The sequence below is a fragment of the Kogia breviceps genome, chromosome 1, assembly GCF_026419965.1.
Source record: "Kogia breviceps isolate mKogBre1 chromosome 1, mKogBre1 haplotype 1, whole genome shotgun sequence".
NCBI classification, from domain to species: domain Eukaryota; kingdom Metazoa; phylum Chordata; class Mammalia; order Artiodactyla; family Physeteridae; genus Kogia; species Kogia breviceps.
This window is the reverse complement of record NC_081310.1, coordinates 106,111,067-106,128,177: the sequence shown is the minus strand read 5'-3', so window position 1 is coordinate 106,128,177 and position 17,111 is coordinate 106,111,067. Positions and strand designations below refer to the sequence as shown.

General features: G+C 35.0%; 1 protein-coding gene across 6 annotated transcripts in view; it reads right to left on the bottom strand.

Annotated features, from left to right (window-relative positions):
• The window catches only part of AGL (amylo-alpha-1, 6-glucosidase, 4-alpha-glucanotransferase), a 75,783-nt gene that overhangs the window by 21,574 nt on the left and 37,098 nt on the right, over nucleotides 1-17,111 (bottom strand). For all 6 annotated transcript variants that reach the window (XM_067040403.1, XM_067040407.1, XM_067040388.1 and 3 more), the window contains 7 exons: nucleotides 16,892-17,022; nucleotides 13,120-13,256; nucleotides 12,714-12,847; nucleotides 11,634-11,809; nucleotides 7,295-7,397; nucleotides 3,895-4,120; nucleotides 2,573-2,684 (listed from right to left, as the gene is read on the bottom strand). In XM_067040403.1, coding sequence (XP_066896504.1) covers nucleotides 2,573-2,684; nucleotides 3,895-4,120; nucleotides 7,295-7,397; nucleotides 11,634-11,809; nucleotides 12,714-12,847; nucleotides 13,120-13,256; nucleotides 16,892-17,022 — 1,019 coding nt within the window. The remainder of the gene's footprint in view (nucleotides 1-2,572; nucleotides 2,685-3,894; nucleotides 4,121-7,294; nucleotides 7,398-11,633; nucleotides 11,810-12,713; nucleotides 12,848-13,119; nucleotides 13,257-16,891; nucleotides 17,023-17,111) is intronic.

The window sequence follows — 17,111 nt, the reverse complement described above, 5'->3', positions numbered from 1 at the left end:
CAGATAGCTAATAGAAGTTAATGTGTGAGATTATCTTTGAGACATGAAGGTGGGGTAGGATTTCTGAAATGAAATATGGTGAAGGACATCATAGATAAATTGGGAAAAGGTGTGTGTAATTCTAAAACTAACGATGGACAAATGTCTAGAATAAACAAAAACTCCTGATAATCAACATGAAAAATACAGGAATGCCAAAAGAAAGATGAGTAAAGGCACAGAACATGAACAAATAATTTATAGAAAAGGAAACTTTCCAAAGAGGCCAATAAACATATGAGCAAATACTCAAATTCAATAACAGGAGAATTGCAAGTTAAAACAATTACCTATAGCTTTACACCTATATTTGGCATCAGAGGATAATGCCAAATGTTGGTAGGCATATGGACACTTAAGAAGCTACTTTGATTGTTAATGGGAATAGAGACTGGTGCAGTAATTCTGGAAAGGAATGTGGTAGTGTTTAAACAAAGGGCATAAGAGTATAGTATATGTAGCTCTGATATACCAATGTTAAGTGAAATAAGCCAGACATAAAAGGACAAAAATTACATACTTCCATTTATATGAGGTACCTAGAATAGTCAAATTCATAGAGACAGAAAGTAGATTAGTAGCTACTAGGGGCTAGCAAGGGAGAGAATGAGGAATTATTGCTAACTGGGTATAGTTTCAGTTTGGAATGATGAAAAAGTTCTGGAGATGGATAGTGATGATGGTTGAAAAACAGTGCAAATGTACTTAAAGCCACTGCACTGTACACTTAAAAATGGCTAAAATGATATATTTTATGATAAAACGGTAAATGTGTATTTCACCACACACACTTAACAGTAGAAAACCAGCAATCCAATTAGAAAATGGATAAAATACATGAATAGACATTTCATCAAAGAGGGGATATGGATGGTAAATAAGCACATGAACAGGTGTTCAAAACCATTAATAGGGAAATGCAAATCAAAACCACAATGTGTAGTGGTCTACACAACTATCAGAACATGTGAAAATAGAAAGTGATAACAACAAATTCTGGCAAGGACGTGGAGAAACTGGATCTATCCAGCTTGCTGGTGGGAATGTGAAATGAAAACAGTTTGTCAATTTCTTATAAAACAAAACATGTGCTGACCACATCACCCAATCACATTATTGGGCATTTATCCCAGAAAAATGAAAACTTATGTTTACACAAAAACCTGTATATGAATGTTTATAGCAGCTCCAGTTGTATTAGCCAAAAAAATCGGAAACAACACAAACATCCTTCAAAAGATGAATGGTACATTCATAAAAGGGAATACTACTTAGCAATAAAAACTAATAAAATATTGATAAATGCAGCAACTTGGATAGTTCTCAAGGGGAATTATGTTTAGTGAAAAAACCAATCTCAAAAGGTTACATACTATATGATTCCATTTATCTACATTCTCAAAATGACAAAATATAGAGATGCAGAACAGATTGGCAGTTGCTAGAGACCAGGGATGGTTGGTGTGACTATAATGCGATAGCACAAGGAAAACCTCTTTGGTGACGGAACAGCTCTGTATCTTGACTGTAGTAGTGGTTACATGAAGCTATACATGAGGTAAAACTGCACAGAACTAAACACACACACATCACACATACACACACAGATGAGTTAACGTAAAACTGGTGAAAAAGGAATATGGTCTATAGCTTAGCTAACAGTATGATACTAATATCTATTTCCTGATCTTGATATTGTACTACAGTTATATAAGATATCCTCATTGGGGGAAGCTGGAAGAAGGGTTCAGGGTACACTTATGTATCATTTTTGTAACTTTCTATCAGTCCCCAAGTCTTTCAAAATTAAAAAGTTAAAAAAAAGGTCTACATGCACTTAAAGCAATATATATTTTATAAGATGATACATGAATATACAACAAACCCATTGGAATGTCTCTAAGGGGAATGAGTAATAAAATGAAATAAATTATTGTTAGCCTTGCACTGGCTAATGATGGTGACAGTGTGCCATAAAAATAGGAATATGATGAATGTCAAAGAGGTTATAAAAGTATATTTTAACTCTGAATACAAGTAAACCTCTTTATAAAAAGTATTTTGTAAGAGCCTAGATTACAGGGCAGACAAACTATGGATGAAATCCTAGCTCTGCCACTTAGCAGCTGTGTGACTCTGGGCAAACTACTGTGCTTCAGTCACCTTATCAATAAAAAAGGGAACAATGTAACTCATGCCCAACATTCTCAGAAGTGTTAAATGGGAATAACGTAGGTAAAGTAGTTAGCACAATGCTTAGCACATAGCAAGCACTCAATTATTAGCAATTATTGTTATGATTATAAATGCAAGCACCAAAATTACCTTTCAAACTGGCTGACAAAAGATATAACATTTTATCTTTCCTCTAGAAACCAAAACTAAACTGGTGAGATCAGAAACTCTTAATCTTTTTCATTATTATATTCTGAAGTTTTATACACAAATAAAATACCTGTGAAATAAATGAACAATTACAAGGTTTAATTTCACCTCATCACTAAATCTTTACTATGTACCTAAAGTTATGTACCTTCATCCTTCATGTTCCGATCTATCTGTGGACCAGCATTCCTTTCTCGGAACTGTATGCCCTGCATGTGTCTTTGCATAGCTTCCTGTATTACTTCAAACAATGGTTGATCCTGTTTGAGACACAATGGATGTTACCTCTGTTAGAAGTCACATTTTTCTTATCGTCTCTCAAATTCCATAACTGAAGTTTTGTGGAAACATATATTTTTCCCTTAAAAGGAGAAATGGGGATAAGGGGTGGGACTGGGGAAAGAAACAGCTCCTATACATCATATAATAGATCAGACCATTGGCATATGAACATTAACATATTGTAGTTTTAACTATAAATTCTGTGACATGAAATAATCTGTAATTTGCTGATACATGAAAAATAATCTTGTGAGCTTGTGTAATCTGCGTTAGAGTGAACAGTTCAGCTAATAAATGAATCTAGCTTATTATACAGAAATCTGAGTTTTAAATTGGCATTGCTGTTCTAATTCATCCACATACATAGCAATGGAGATAAACTATATACTATAATGGTAATTTACTTTAGGTTAAAAAAATTTTTGGACAAATATTCTTTGAACACTTCATGATAGAAACATTGTAGTGACATAAATCTATGCTAGCCCTGAGGTAGAAGTCCTCCACACCAAATAAACTATAACATAAATGCAGATCAGAAGTGGCAAAAGTACAATATCCCTGTAGATTCTTGACTGGGGGAAAAAAAACACAAAAAAATGTTTATTCATTCTGCACTGCTCATAAGATAAACTCTGAACTCCCTGGATTGGTAGCCAAGGCTCTCCACAACCTGGTCCACCCTTTCCACAATCTCTTACTACCCTGCAGGTACCCTACACAAAAAGCCAAACTAGACTGAGCAGGATGTCCTAAACTGTGCGTCAATCCACCCTGTGCTTTATTATTCATTTCATCTTTAATATCTTCTCACAACCTCCCTCATCTCTGATGAAATCCGACTCAACTTTCAAGGTTTAGTTTAGGTGAAATTTTAGTTACTTTCTGTAGTCCTCCCTGAGACCAACCTACTAGATCATCTCTCTTTCTTTTATGAGACTACATAGCACGTCCCTCTTTTTTGCAATGATTGTATTATATACACATCACTTCTTCTACCATGTTGCAAGCTCTTTAGGCAAAGAGCAAGCCTTATCTCTGCAATCTTTCATAGTAGCAGCAGGTGCTAAATAAATACCAATATTTGAAGAATTTGTAAGATTCAGATTCTTAATTTTACATGTATTTTATATTAGAAGCTAAAAGTCATTTTTCAGGAAAAAAAATATTTTAAGAAGTGATCTTTACCAGTGTGCCAGCAGACAAAGGAGCAGAATCATCTGTAGGATACATTCTGGAAACTGGGCACCTGAGAATGTCTAGACCATTTGGGACCATTTTACAATAATCCTGAATACACTGCAGCCACCACCACACAGCATCCCGGCAGTTGTATCTGGCATAAGTTCCTTCACCCAGGAGATTAGGAATGAGACCATGTCTCAGGGTACCAGCAAATGCTAAAATAATATTCCTAAAACAACAGAATTAGGTGAATCATTTGACATGAAAACAATCACTTAAAAAATTGAAGACAAAAAAGTCACTCTTGGTAATCATTTTTTATGTATTTTCTCTCCTGCCTTTCTTTGTATTTTCATGTAGAAAGAGGTCATAATATAAAATAAGCACTGAATTAAAAGTCAGGAACCTTGATCCTAGCCCTGTCTTTTTCTCTAACAATCTGTGTGACTAACCACCTCTCGGAGAATTTTTTTTCATCTGTGGAGTTTGGGATTGGACTCAGTGATTTTTAAGGTCCCTCATAGCTCTAGGTTTTACTTTTGAAATCCCTCGTATTTCAAAATCTGAGTAACTAAGAACATGAATCTTATTACTTTAAATAGCAGATACCAAGAATAAAACAACCATATAAGAAAATAAATGGGTAAAAACTGACCTTGAAAAACATAATTTATTTTCAAAAACTTGTAGAGAATATTTTATCTTTCAAAGTGTTATTCTACTATCATACATCAAATGACAACTTTGTGAGATGGCATGGCATTCTAAAAAGAGCATGAAACTGAGAAATAAGACTGAGATTTAAATCCTAGTGTTGCCATCTGTATGACCTTGGAAAAGGCATTTAAAATCTCTAGGCCTCAACGCTTTTTGGCTAAACCATTTAGAAATTTAATTAATTCTATATATCAGTTCAATGCCCATTTCTTTTTAAAAAATTTTTGGCTGCGTTGTGTCTTTGTTGCTGTGCACGGGCTTTCTCTAATTGTGGCAAGTGGGGACTACTCTTCATTGCGGTGTGTGGGCTTCTCATTGCGCTGGCTTCTCTTGTTGCAGGGCACGGGCTCTAGGCATGCGGGCTTCAGTAGTTGCAGCACATGGGCTCAGTAGTCGTGGTGCCTAGGCTTAGTTGCTCCATGGCATGTGAGATCTTCCCGGACCAGGGATCGAACCCATGTCCCCTGCATTGGCAGGCGGGTTCTTAACCACTGAGCCACCAGGGAAGTCCCATGCCCATCTCTTAAATTATAGTGTAAGAGGAACTTTTTGTCTTCGCAGTACAAAAGTGTTAGTATGGACTGTGACACTTCCAATTAATAAAAAGTCAGAGTATTAGCAATCTTAATTATCTAGAACATGTCATACATGAGAAAGTTGAATAAAAAGTCCTCTGTCCATGAACATCTCTGCAGAGGGTGGAGGTAGAACTATCTGTGGTAGAGACAGCCATGTGTCCACCAAAATGGCTTTCCTATACATCCCAGCCTACCTTACACTTGGCTGTGGCCAGATGACTGCATTCTAAGGCAAAAGAATGTTAACTGCATGGAACAGGTGTGTGTTCCTCAGGCTCTCTTTCCCTCTCTGCCAGCTGACTGGAGAGAACCTAGAGTCCCTGGAAGATGGTATATCCTGAAGATAAAGGAGCCTATATCCCTTCACCACTAAGTAGAAAGTTCCCTCCTGAATACCAATACAGGATCAGAAGCAAATGAATTTCGTTTATGAAAAGACATTGAAATTTAAGAGTTTATAATTCATAGCAGCTAGCACTACCATAACAAACACATTATCTTCTGGGAAATCATCTAGATCAGGGGTAGGCAAACTTTTTTTCTGTAAAGGATCAGATAGTAAATATTTTAGGCTTTGTTGGCCATATATGGTCTCATCAAATATTCTTATTTTTTTTAATGATCCTTTAAAAACGTAAAAACCATTCTTAGCTCATAGGTCATACAAAACAGGTGACAGACCATAGCTGGTGCCTGATCTAGATAGTCATATGTAAAACTAAGTAGCAGAAATTTTTGACAGTACATAGAAGTGATCACTGGGAGCCCAGATAACAATGAAAGTAACAATAATTATTCTAAAAATGAACATTTATGGAGTGCTTAGCATGTGGCAGACATTGCTCTAGATACTTTAACTGTATTAGCTTATTTAATCTTCACAAAAAACCTATAAGGTAAGTACTATAACCATTCTATGGAGAGCACAAAGAGAACAAATAATTTGTCAGGTGGGCATTTGGAACCAGGATTAGAACCTGGTAGTCTGGCCCAAACCCAAGTTCTTAACCACTATCCTATGCTTCTGACGTTCCACTTCCTACTTCTTAATCATGGTCATTTAGGGGCATTTGGGGAAGAAGCACACAGTCTCCCAAATTTCTATAGCCCCATAATAGTATCTTAAGTCCATAATAAAAGGTCTTATTATATATTAGGTTAGTATAGGGAAGCATATAATACATTTTAGATGCTTACTTAGAAATTTCCAATTTTAAAAAGATCAAAAATAAAACTTGTCATTTGGAGAGGCAAACCTCCAGTTATTTCTCAGGTGACATCAAAATAAGGTATCATATAAATGCTTTTTTTGCTACAAGTTTTAACTTGCAGAGCAGTGATTTCAAACTTTAGTCTTAGGCTGTTGAAAATCACCTGGAGCCCCTGCGGAAACACAGATTGCCATCTGTCAACTCTGCCCTTTCCACCCCCAGGTTTGGATTCAGCAGATCCAGCATAGAGACCAAGAATTTGCATTTCTAACAAGCTGTCAGATGATGGTGACACTGCTGATTTGTGGAACACTATACAGCACTGATGTAGAGCCTTTCTTTTCTACCTCTGATAAATTCACACATAATATTGTAACATAAGAAAACACCATTTTAAGTCTAGAAAACATAAAACTGGAGGTTACGAGGTCTGACATTAAAAAGAAGAAAACCTGGTATTATAATTCTTTCTACTGGACTCTGTCAAAAAGCCAGCAATGCCTTCATTATGGAAGAACAAAAAATGGCAGACTTTCCAATTTTACCTAAAAGTTCACCTGAGTTCTTACACTTAACTTGGGCATAGAAATTTTACTCTTTAGTGAGTGATGTTAGTAATATGGTTATACATGTTTTAGTTTTACTTGAAATAAAGTAGCAAATGCTGAAGATAACCTGGTCTGTAACATAAAGGGTTAGAATCTGGTACCTTTAAAGATTTTCACTTCTTTGAAATTCTATGATCTTATTAATTGAATATATAAAAAATAAAATAAAAAACACATCTAAGGAAAACATGCCTCCCAAACGTTGAGAATAGATGAATAAGAAAAGTTTGAAGAGCATGTGAAAAACATTCAAACAAACCTGTGTTACAACTTTTTAGAGATTTCCTACCTGGCCTCCAAGTAGCGTCCAGTAATCAGCAGCAGACCTCTAAGGGCAATAAAAGTATCCCTTCCCCAGCAGCGGAAAATACCAGAAGAAAAGTGAGGTAAGCCTAAGAGAAAACACAACAAAGTAATATATTAACCTTAATATGCACAAACCTATGAACTCCATTACTACAGATGAGTTGCTCTAAATTTGGGGGTCAAGGATGAGCTAAAAAGAGTCTTCAAACCCTCTTAAGTTATCTGCAGAATGTATGGCTATACTTATGTCAACTTTTGTGTGATGAGGTTCCATAATCATATCTGATTCTTAAAGGAATCTACCACCCAAAATAGATGAAGAATCAGTGCTAGAGAGCGATGCTTATCTGAATTGGTTCAAATGTGTGAGTCTTTAAACACAGATAAACTTTCTATTAGTAAATTAAAGTTAAAGATTAAAATCAGAGGTCAAATATTTAACACATCAAGAAACTCTTAATATAATAGTAATGATATATTTTTAAAGTTTCCATGTGCAATTTGAAGGCAACAAATTAATCTAAATATGAGATTACCTTAATGATACATAATTAAATGTTTATTAATCTATCACTATAGAGTTACTTTATTACCAAATTTCCCATTTACTTAAAATGACTTCGAAGTGTTATAGTTTGTTAGCCAGAAACAATTTTTACAGATGAAAACAAGGATTTCAGATGCCAAATAACTTGAACATTCTAGGTAACTGCAACTTTTATGCATGAAGTAAAACAGAGTGACTGATGGATAAAATCTAAAATTTTACTTTTAGATTGAGTTTGGTTTCTTACAAAACATGAAAAGAATATAATTGTTATCTGTATTTGTACTAAAAACAATAATCAGTAGGAAAGTAAAGCAAAGGAAATTAGCCTTTCACTCAAGAAAACCAACTATGCTAAAGTATAAATGTAACAAATATTTTAGGAAGGGAAAACTTAGGTCATAAATAAAATGTTCACAGCATTCATTCATAACTATTTTCTAAGCACTTAACACTATTTGACAATATCTTGTTTGTTTTCTGGTTTGTTGAATGAATGTCTCTCCCCAATAGAAAATAAGATCCATGATAACAGAAATCTCATTTGCATTGTTTATCAAAGTATATCACTGAAAATTGTAACTGGTACATATCACTATAAAAATTTACTGAATGAATGAAATAAAAGATTAATTATAAAAGGTAAATTGAGAGGTGAAAGAATTTGACTAAGATAAACAAAAATTGGCAATACTTCACAATTTAAGTTTCTGTTTACTGGGTCTTCACCTTGTATGTTATTCTGTTAAGAAAACATCAGAACTAAAGGTAACATCAGACGTTTCTTTCTATATTGTCTTTCAAATAGTGGTACAAAATTGCCCTAAACACTTTGTGTATTGTTTATACATGGTTCACATATACAGTTTATATACTGGGCTGGCCAAAATGTTCGCTTGGTTTTTTCCGTAAGATGGCTCTAGTAGCACTTAGTTGTCTTTAACTTCATTCAAAATAATTTTGTTATACTGTATTGTGACATCTGTCATATCAGCGTGCATTAAAAAAAAATTGGTGAATTTTTGCGTAGCCATTTTAATACTGAAGATGGAAGAAAAAAAGCAACATTTTTGGCATATTATGCTTTATTATTTCAAGAAAGGTAAAAATATAACTGAAATGCACAAAAAGATTTGTGCAATGTATGGAAAGGTGCTGTGACTGATTGAACTTGTCAAAAGTGGTTTGCGAAGTTTTGTTTTGGAGATTTCCCGCTGGACGATGCTCCATGATCAGGTAGACCAGTTGAAGTTGACAGTGATCAAATTGAGACATTAATTGAGAACAATCAACGTTATACCACATGCGAGATAGCTGACATACTCAAAATATCCAAATCAAGCATTGAAAATCATTTGCACCAGCTTGGTTATGTTAATCACTTTGATCTTGGGTTCCACATAAGTTAAGTGAGGAAAACCTTCTTGACCGTATTTCCACATGAGATTCTCTACTGCAACGTAATGAAAACATTCCATTTTTAAAACAAATTGTGATGGGTGATGAAAAGTGGATACTGTACAACAATGTGGAATGGAAGAGATTGTGGGGCAAGTGAAATGAACCACCACCAAACACACCAATGGCTGGTCTTCATCCAAAGAAGGTGATGTGTGTACATGGTGGGATTGGAAGGGAGTCCTCTATTATGAGCTCCTTCCGGAGAACTAAATGATTAATTCCAACAAGTACTGCTCCCAATTAGACCAACTGAAAGCAGCACTCGATGAAAAGCGTCTGGGATTAGTGGACAGAAAACTCATCATCTTCCATCAGGATAACGCAAGACCACATGTTTCTTTGATGACCAGTCAAAAACTGGTATAGCTTGGCTGGGAAGTTCTGATTCATCCGCTGTATTCATCAGACATTGAACTTTGGATTTCCATTCATTTCGGTCTTTACAAAATTCTCTTAATGGAAAAAAAATTTCAATTCCCTGGAAGACTGTAAAAGGCACCTTGAACAGTTCTTTGCTCAAAAAGATAAAAAGTTTTAGGAAGGTAATGGAACAAAACGGTGCATATGATGTTCAATAAACTTCTTGGTGAAAATTAAAAACGTGTCTTTTATTTTTACTTTAAAAACCGAAGGAACCTGTTGGCCAACCCAATATATGGTTGATGATGTAATTCTGACGATGATGATGACAGCAGCTACACATATATATATAGTACTCTGTGCGGCACAGACTTCTTGGTACCTTAACCCACTTAACACCTTGCATAAAATGTTAAGTATAGATAGATCCAAGGATGAGTTTGAGTTGGTATGCCCCAAAATACAGGTAGTTAGTCTTTGTTAAAAAGTCAAAACTATAAAATCTCTAGCACTGATGGTGGAAATGTTTGTATTAACTTTTTGACCTCTCAGAGTATATGACTTAAGATCACACATTTTCTGAATGATTTCTACCTTTTCAATTATTATAAAAGCTAATAATTATATATATATATATATATATATATATATATATATATATATATATATATATATATATATATATTGCACCACTGTCACCAAAGGAAGGTATTCCTGGCCTTTGTATTCATTTAAAAATGAAATGAAGAAATCTATCTGCAAATCTGAGTACAGTCCTATATATTGTTAGTATGGAGTATATAAACTCTCCTTTATGATGTTAGAAAGAAATCCCAGAACTTCTATTTATATTTATGAACTTATCTTTTTAGTTTCTCTTTTTGTTTTACATTGTACCTGATATGTAAACATACCAAGTATCATAACTTATATCAGTATATCATTTATGATATCAATATATCAGTATATTTATTTTGGGAGTGCTTAACAACAGCAGTGAATAATCAAAAATGTTGAGATCACTATTCTGTGTAATAGGCTTCTAAACAATAGGCTTTAAAATCAAATTCTGCCTATCAACTTTTTTTCACAATGGCCCTGTTCAGTTTTATGACCATCTGCATGGATTCACAGGGGAAAGTACCAGAAGGAGATCAAATAGTTAAGTAAAAATCTAAAACACAATTACATAATTAAAACATTCAGAAGGTTCATATGATCATTCCAAATGAAAAGTTAACTTCTTTTTTAGTTGTTGGGTCCACTAGGTCTTTTTTCTTGGTCTGAGCAAATGCAAATTTAAGGGTAAACAGAGGAATTCACACAGACAATACTGTTACTTTCATCCTGCAATTAGTATTTTTCAGTTTAGTTTGGAAAGTTCTAAACTTCAGTGGACTCAAATATTAAATACTTCTTAGAAATAGCTTGAAATTTATTAAAAAGAAACCAAAAGCCTATTTTGCTTAGATTTCAACTTGTTACTTGATTCGGGTTTTAAATCTACTTTCAGGAAAAATACCAATAGAGCTGAAAGCATTTGATTGCAATTAGACACATAATAAAAATTATTTAACATTTGTTCCGTGTTTTGTAACTTGTAGAGGACCTTTACAAGGTTGGGTTAATTTTTAATATTGGGAAACAAGTATAGTGTAATGGAAAAAAGCGTAGTAAAACAAATTTGATTTAAAAATGCAAAATGTCATAAGTTGGAAAAAATAAACATGAAGAAAAGGATTAACTGGCCACAATAAAAAATGCACATAAATAAATGGTGCATAGTGGTAATTAAATAGCATGGTTATTATTTTTACAAGTGAATACCTATGAAATTTTACTAAGCAGTAACATGAAATCTTGAATAACATCGTGAGCTTTTTAAATAATAATTTCTTCATAATTTCTTCTCTAATCCTGACTTACACATTTAACCTTGTATATAATTTCTTACCTGCGGCTAGAGACACACAACACTGCTCCTTCTCTCCTGTGATTTCATTCAGCCTGCATGGTACATCCATAAGGGAAGGTGAAAGAAGTGGCAGAGAAGGGAATTTTCCTACTCCACACATTTGGACTGAACCCAGGGAAAGGTGTTTCACAAAGGTAGAACCGTTCTGAACAAAGCTGCAACAATGTTATAGAGTTCAAAACATTATGTGTAGAAATACAAAATTTTAAAATATTCATTTATTTATTAAAAAATTTTATTAGGGTAAGAACACCTAAGTTGAGACCTACCTGCTTTAACAGATTTTTAAGAGTACAACACAATATTGTTATTTATAGCCACAATGTTGTACATTAGATATCAAAACTTACTCATCTTGCATACGTGAAATTTTATACCCATTGATTCAAAAAATTTTGGCAGTATTATTTTACTTGGTTTCTTCCCTTCAAAAAGTCTCTCTACACAAATATGTAACAACGCTAATATCAGTTGAACAAAATTTTCTATTTGGATAAGGCTTCAGAACTGCTTTCATTTCACCCAGTATTCTGTCTAGCTGGCTTTAAAAGGCCTGTTGTAAAACAAATGGTAGGGCTGAAGTTTTGTTCTTTCTGAAATCATTCCCCAATTGATTTGGCAGCTCTTCACTGGTGCATTCCGACCTGTGGTTTCATTTTAGGGAAATTCACCAATAAAGGCAAATTTCATTTATAATAATAGAAGAATATTTTTTCTCTTAATTAATGAAAAATTAGAAAAAAGAATGGCGTGTGTAGATTTATGAAATTGTATCCATTAACTTAACAAGTCAAGGAATAAATAGAAACAGATAACATAAAACAATTAAAATTTCCCATCAACATGCTTTTTAGTTTTATAGAACAGACTTCAATAACTGTTTGTTTTTGTGTGTTCCAGATTAAAGGATGTTAATAAATTTACTATCCACTTATGAACTTTTTCAGCTCTATGTGTGTATGACAAGTCTTCATGTTTTGGTCCTTTAAGAGTGTTTAAACTGACTGTATGTGGCTTCTACACAAACATGCTTATCTACTCAAGCTTTGCTGGATATACCTTGACATCTGCTTCCATGCTATATCCAGGAGAGTGGTATATGCACCAATTAATATAGCATCAAAGTAACATGGGATAAGGTAACGTGGGATCTGCTTCAGGTAGAAGAACATAGCCTGCAACCATTTACCAACCTGTTATAAAAATAATTTTAAAAGTTAATTTGATGTGCTTTAGGCTAGGTGTATTTTCAAAGCTAAATCCAAACATGCAATTCTACTATCTAGCAATCTATTCACCAGATTTTCACTTATTAGAACTGAAAGACGATGAAGAAGGGAGGAAAATGTTTCAGTTTAGAAAATAATGTTTCAGGTTAGAAAACAATATAAATATTATACGTAGTACGTTAATATACTTCTTATTGTGCCCTTGTTTTTTTGGACTAGAATATAGCTTTACTTACTTCAGCAATGGTTCCTGACCGTGAAATAAGCCGGTTACTGACATAGTCAATCATCCAGTCTCCAGATCTCAAATTATCACAAAAGGGATGCCCCAAGTCATTCTTTGGTCTTATTTCTGCCAATATGGACATTAATCCTGAAAATTCAGAGAAATATCATGACAATTTAATCACTGGCAAAGGTAGTTTTTTTCTCATAGCCTGGGCTGCTGCTTGTCTCTAGTGATTTGGGGTGAACACATATACAGGTAGACAGAAGGACTGCACAGTCCTTAGTGGCACTTCCCAGGGCTGGAGATAAGTGTGGCAACACTGACTTTAACCAAGATACAAAGGCATACTGAAGGGGACTGCTGTCACAGGAGCTATATGGAGTTTTCCTAGATTCCTATTTTCTGGGGCTGGTCCTGCTCTTTTGAATTTTAATATTACAATATTCAAAGGCAATTGGCATAGCTTCCCTGCCCTAAGGATCTGGGGGAAGAAAACTGATAAGTCTACATCTTTTCACAGTTGAAAAGTGGTGGATTCCTTAATATTCAGGCAAGATTTAAGAAAATCATAGAACTGGTTTCAGAGACAGCAAGAGCACCTATGGTGGTAATAAAGTCTGTTTTGGAGAGGCTCTTTGAAATATAACAGGAGGTACTTGGAACTAAATGAAGTATCAAAATGAGGTATACAGGCATATCCTTAAGTACTACTCAGATAGAAGTATTAGAATTCCTATGCATATATAGCACATTCTATTATTTCAATGACAGAGGAATAGTACAACTTTCATTATTTAATAAGGTAGTAATTTCCACTTTAAAAAATTATATTGGCTTCATTGACTTCATTTCAAATAAATTTATTTACTTAGAATTTAATTAATTTTACTGTATATATAGCATGTTTTGAGAAATGAAAATATAAATATATAAATTTAAGATATTCTTTCTTTCAGGAAGCTTATAATCTTCTTTAGGAAACAAAGCTTAAAACATAAAAGAATCTAGAAAACAAGACAGTATAAAATAATGGTCTATATATATCCTAGCATTTTCAGGGTAGGTAAATATTGCTCAGTGTTAGTTCCACTTACTGAGTAATGGAATGACATGATGGAGCAGTGTTTTAGAAGAGAGGTCTGATGATAACCAACGGGATGGTATGATTTGTGGAAAAGGTATCAAGAGGTTGGAAAACTGGTTAGTTGGTTTTGTAGACAGGACTTAGTCCTAGACAGGATGATAACCATGGAAATAAAAAGGAAATAGTATACCAAAAGAGAATACAGAAAAAAATCCAGAAGTCATGATTATTGATTTGGGATGAACACATATACAATAATTTTGATTTATTATTGATCAAATGTTGAGGATAAAAGGGGCAGGTCCAAAAGTAGATTCCTGGATTCCAACATGACTGAGTATGTATTGTTACAAGAGGTAGGGAAGGGGGATTTTAGTTAGAGGAGAGAAAGGTCAGTGAAATGGTTAAGTGTGATTTAATCTGAGGTTGCTATTAACAGCCTGCTGGAAATATCAGGTGGCTGCTGGAAATACTAAATTGCCAGAGGGTAAAAGGATTGGTATAGAGTAAAAAATAAATCAGGGAAGGGCAATTATATTTAGACAGAATGAGAAAAATCATTTCATGAGAAGGCAAAGAGAATTAGTATAAAACCAGACTTAACTTTAAGAAACATAAAGGCCAGAAAAGGAGTTCACACAAGTATGGTCTTTTCAGGCAAATAGAAGTTTAACAGGTCAGAGTGAAAATGGTAGGTATCTGCTTAAGAGTGGTAAGATAGGGGCTTCCCTGGTGGCGCAGTGGTTGAGAATCTGCCTGCTAATGCAGGGGACACGGGTTCGAGCCCTGGTCTGGGAGGATCCCACATGCCGTAGAGCAACTAGGCCCGTGAGCCACAACTACTGAGCCTGCGTATCTGGAGCCCGTGCTCCACAACAAGAGAGGCTGCGATAGTGAGAGGCCCACGCACCGCGATGAAGAGTGGCCCCCGCTTGCCACAACTAGAGAAAGCCCTAGCACAGAAGCAAAGACCCAACACAGCAAAAATAAATGAATAAATTAATAAACTCCTACCCCCAACATCTAAAAGAAAATAATAATAAAATAAAGTATACCCCACAAAAGTAAAGGATTTAAAAAAAAAAGAGTGGTAAGATATATATTTCTTTATTATTCACAGCACAAAACATTTTTTGTTGAAAATGAGAATATTTTAGAAATAACAAAATGTCATAAGCACAAAAAGTCTTACAAATTGTTATTGAGAGCTTCTTACGTGCTTGAATTTGTAGAAGGTATGAAAGCTAAAAACCAAGAATCCCCCAAAAGGCAAACACTGTTCTTTCTCAAGGTACAGTTTACTTAGTGGAGTTTTTTTTTTTTTTTCGGTACGCGGGCCTCTCACTGTTGTGGCCTCTCCCGTTGCGCAGCACAGGCTCCGGAAGCGCAGGCTCATGGGCCCAGCCGGACTGGGGCATGAACCCGTGTCCCCGACATCGGCAAGCGGACTCTCAACCACTGCACCACCGGGGATGCCCTACTTAGTGGAGTTTTAAAGCTAATTATCACTGAATACTTAATATGAACTAAGCATTGTCTAAGTACTTTACATGTATTAACTCATTTAATCCTAACAGTAACCCCTTGTGGTAGATTCTATTTTTATCTTCATTTTACAGATGAGAAAACTGAGCCACAGAGAGTTTACCATATAGTTATACAGCTAGTCAGTGCAACCCACAAAGTGTGGTTCTAAAGCCTATTTCTTGACCACCATAATGAAGATTTATAAAAAAATTATACTTATTATTAAAATAAGGCAGTAAATTCCAAGGGTAATAAGAGACATAATAGATAAATGCAATGGGTGTCTGGAGGACAAAGAAATTACTGTGAAAGCAACAGTTAAGGAAGGATTTGTGGAAGATGTCAGAATTGAATTGGCCCTTAAAGATGGGTTAGATGGACTGAGAAATAAGGAGTTGAAAAGGAGGTTTGATAAGTGGGAAACTATATGAACCAGGAATACATGTGCGAGAAACCAAATTTCCTTGATAAAAATCTAAGAAAATATTACCAACCAAATGAATTAAACTGATAGTTAAATATTTAGTTCCTGTATCCCACTATACAACTACTCTAACTGCATAATATTTAACTAAAAGTTCTCTTCGTAGGCTAAAACAAATATGCAACAAAAAAATATTTCCAATTAGGGCTTCCCTGGTGGCGCAGTGGTTGGGAGTCTGCCTGCCGATGCGGGGAACATGGGTTCGTGCCCCGGTCCGGGAGGATCCCGCCTGCCGTGGAGCGGCTGGGCCCGTGAGCCATGGCCGCTGAGCCTGTGCGTCTGGAGCCTGCGCTCCGCGACGGGAGGGGCCGCGGCAGTGAGAGGCCTGCGTACCACAAAAAAAAATAAAAAAATAAAATAAAATATTTCCAATTAGAAAAAAAAGTAAGATGAATATATTTACAACCTAGTCCCATTTGGAGCCCAAACGAATGATCTCATTTAATCCTCATAAAAGTCTATGAATTAGACGATATTAGTCACATTTTATGGAGGCAGAAGTTGGGGCACAGAGAATTTAAGTTACTTGCCAGAGGTCAATGAGTAGGTGGCAGAGCCATAATTTGAACCCAAGCAGTTGAACTCTGAGCCCATACTCTTATTCCTATAAGAAAGACACCATATGATCCTTAAAAACAAAAACAAAAAACCCCGAAAAGTTTCACTATCCTTATACTTGCTTACCTTGAAGACCTGCATATTTAAGAGATGACCAGTTTGGTATGTTATAACACCCTCCACCATCTTCTTGTTCTTCTGATTCACATCGGTAAAGTACCTGATTTAGCTCAGCCAAAGTTAATTTAGAGGCAATACTAAAAGTTGGAAAATAAAGAACACTGGTTAAACATACTGAAATTTCACTTGCTCTCAATAAAAATAAAGAAAATCTGAATCATAACAA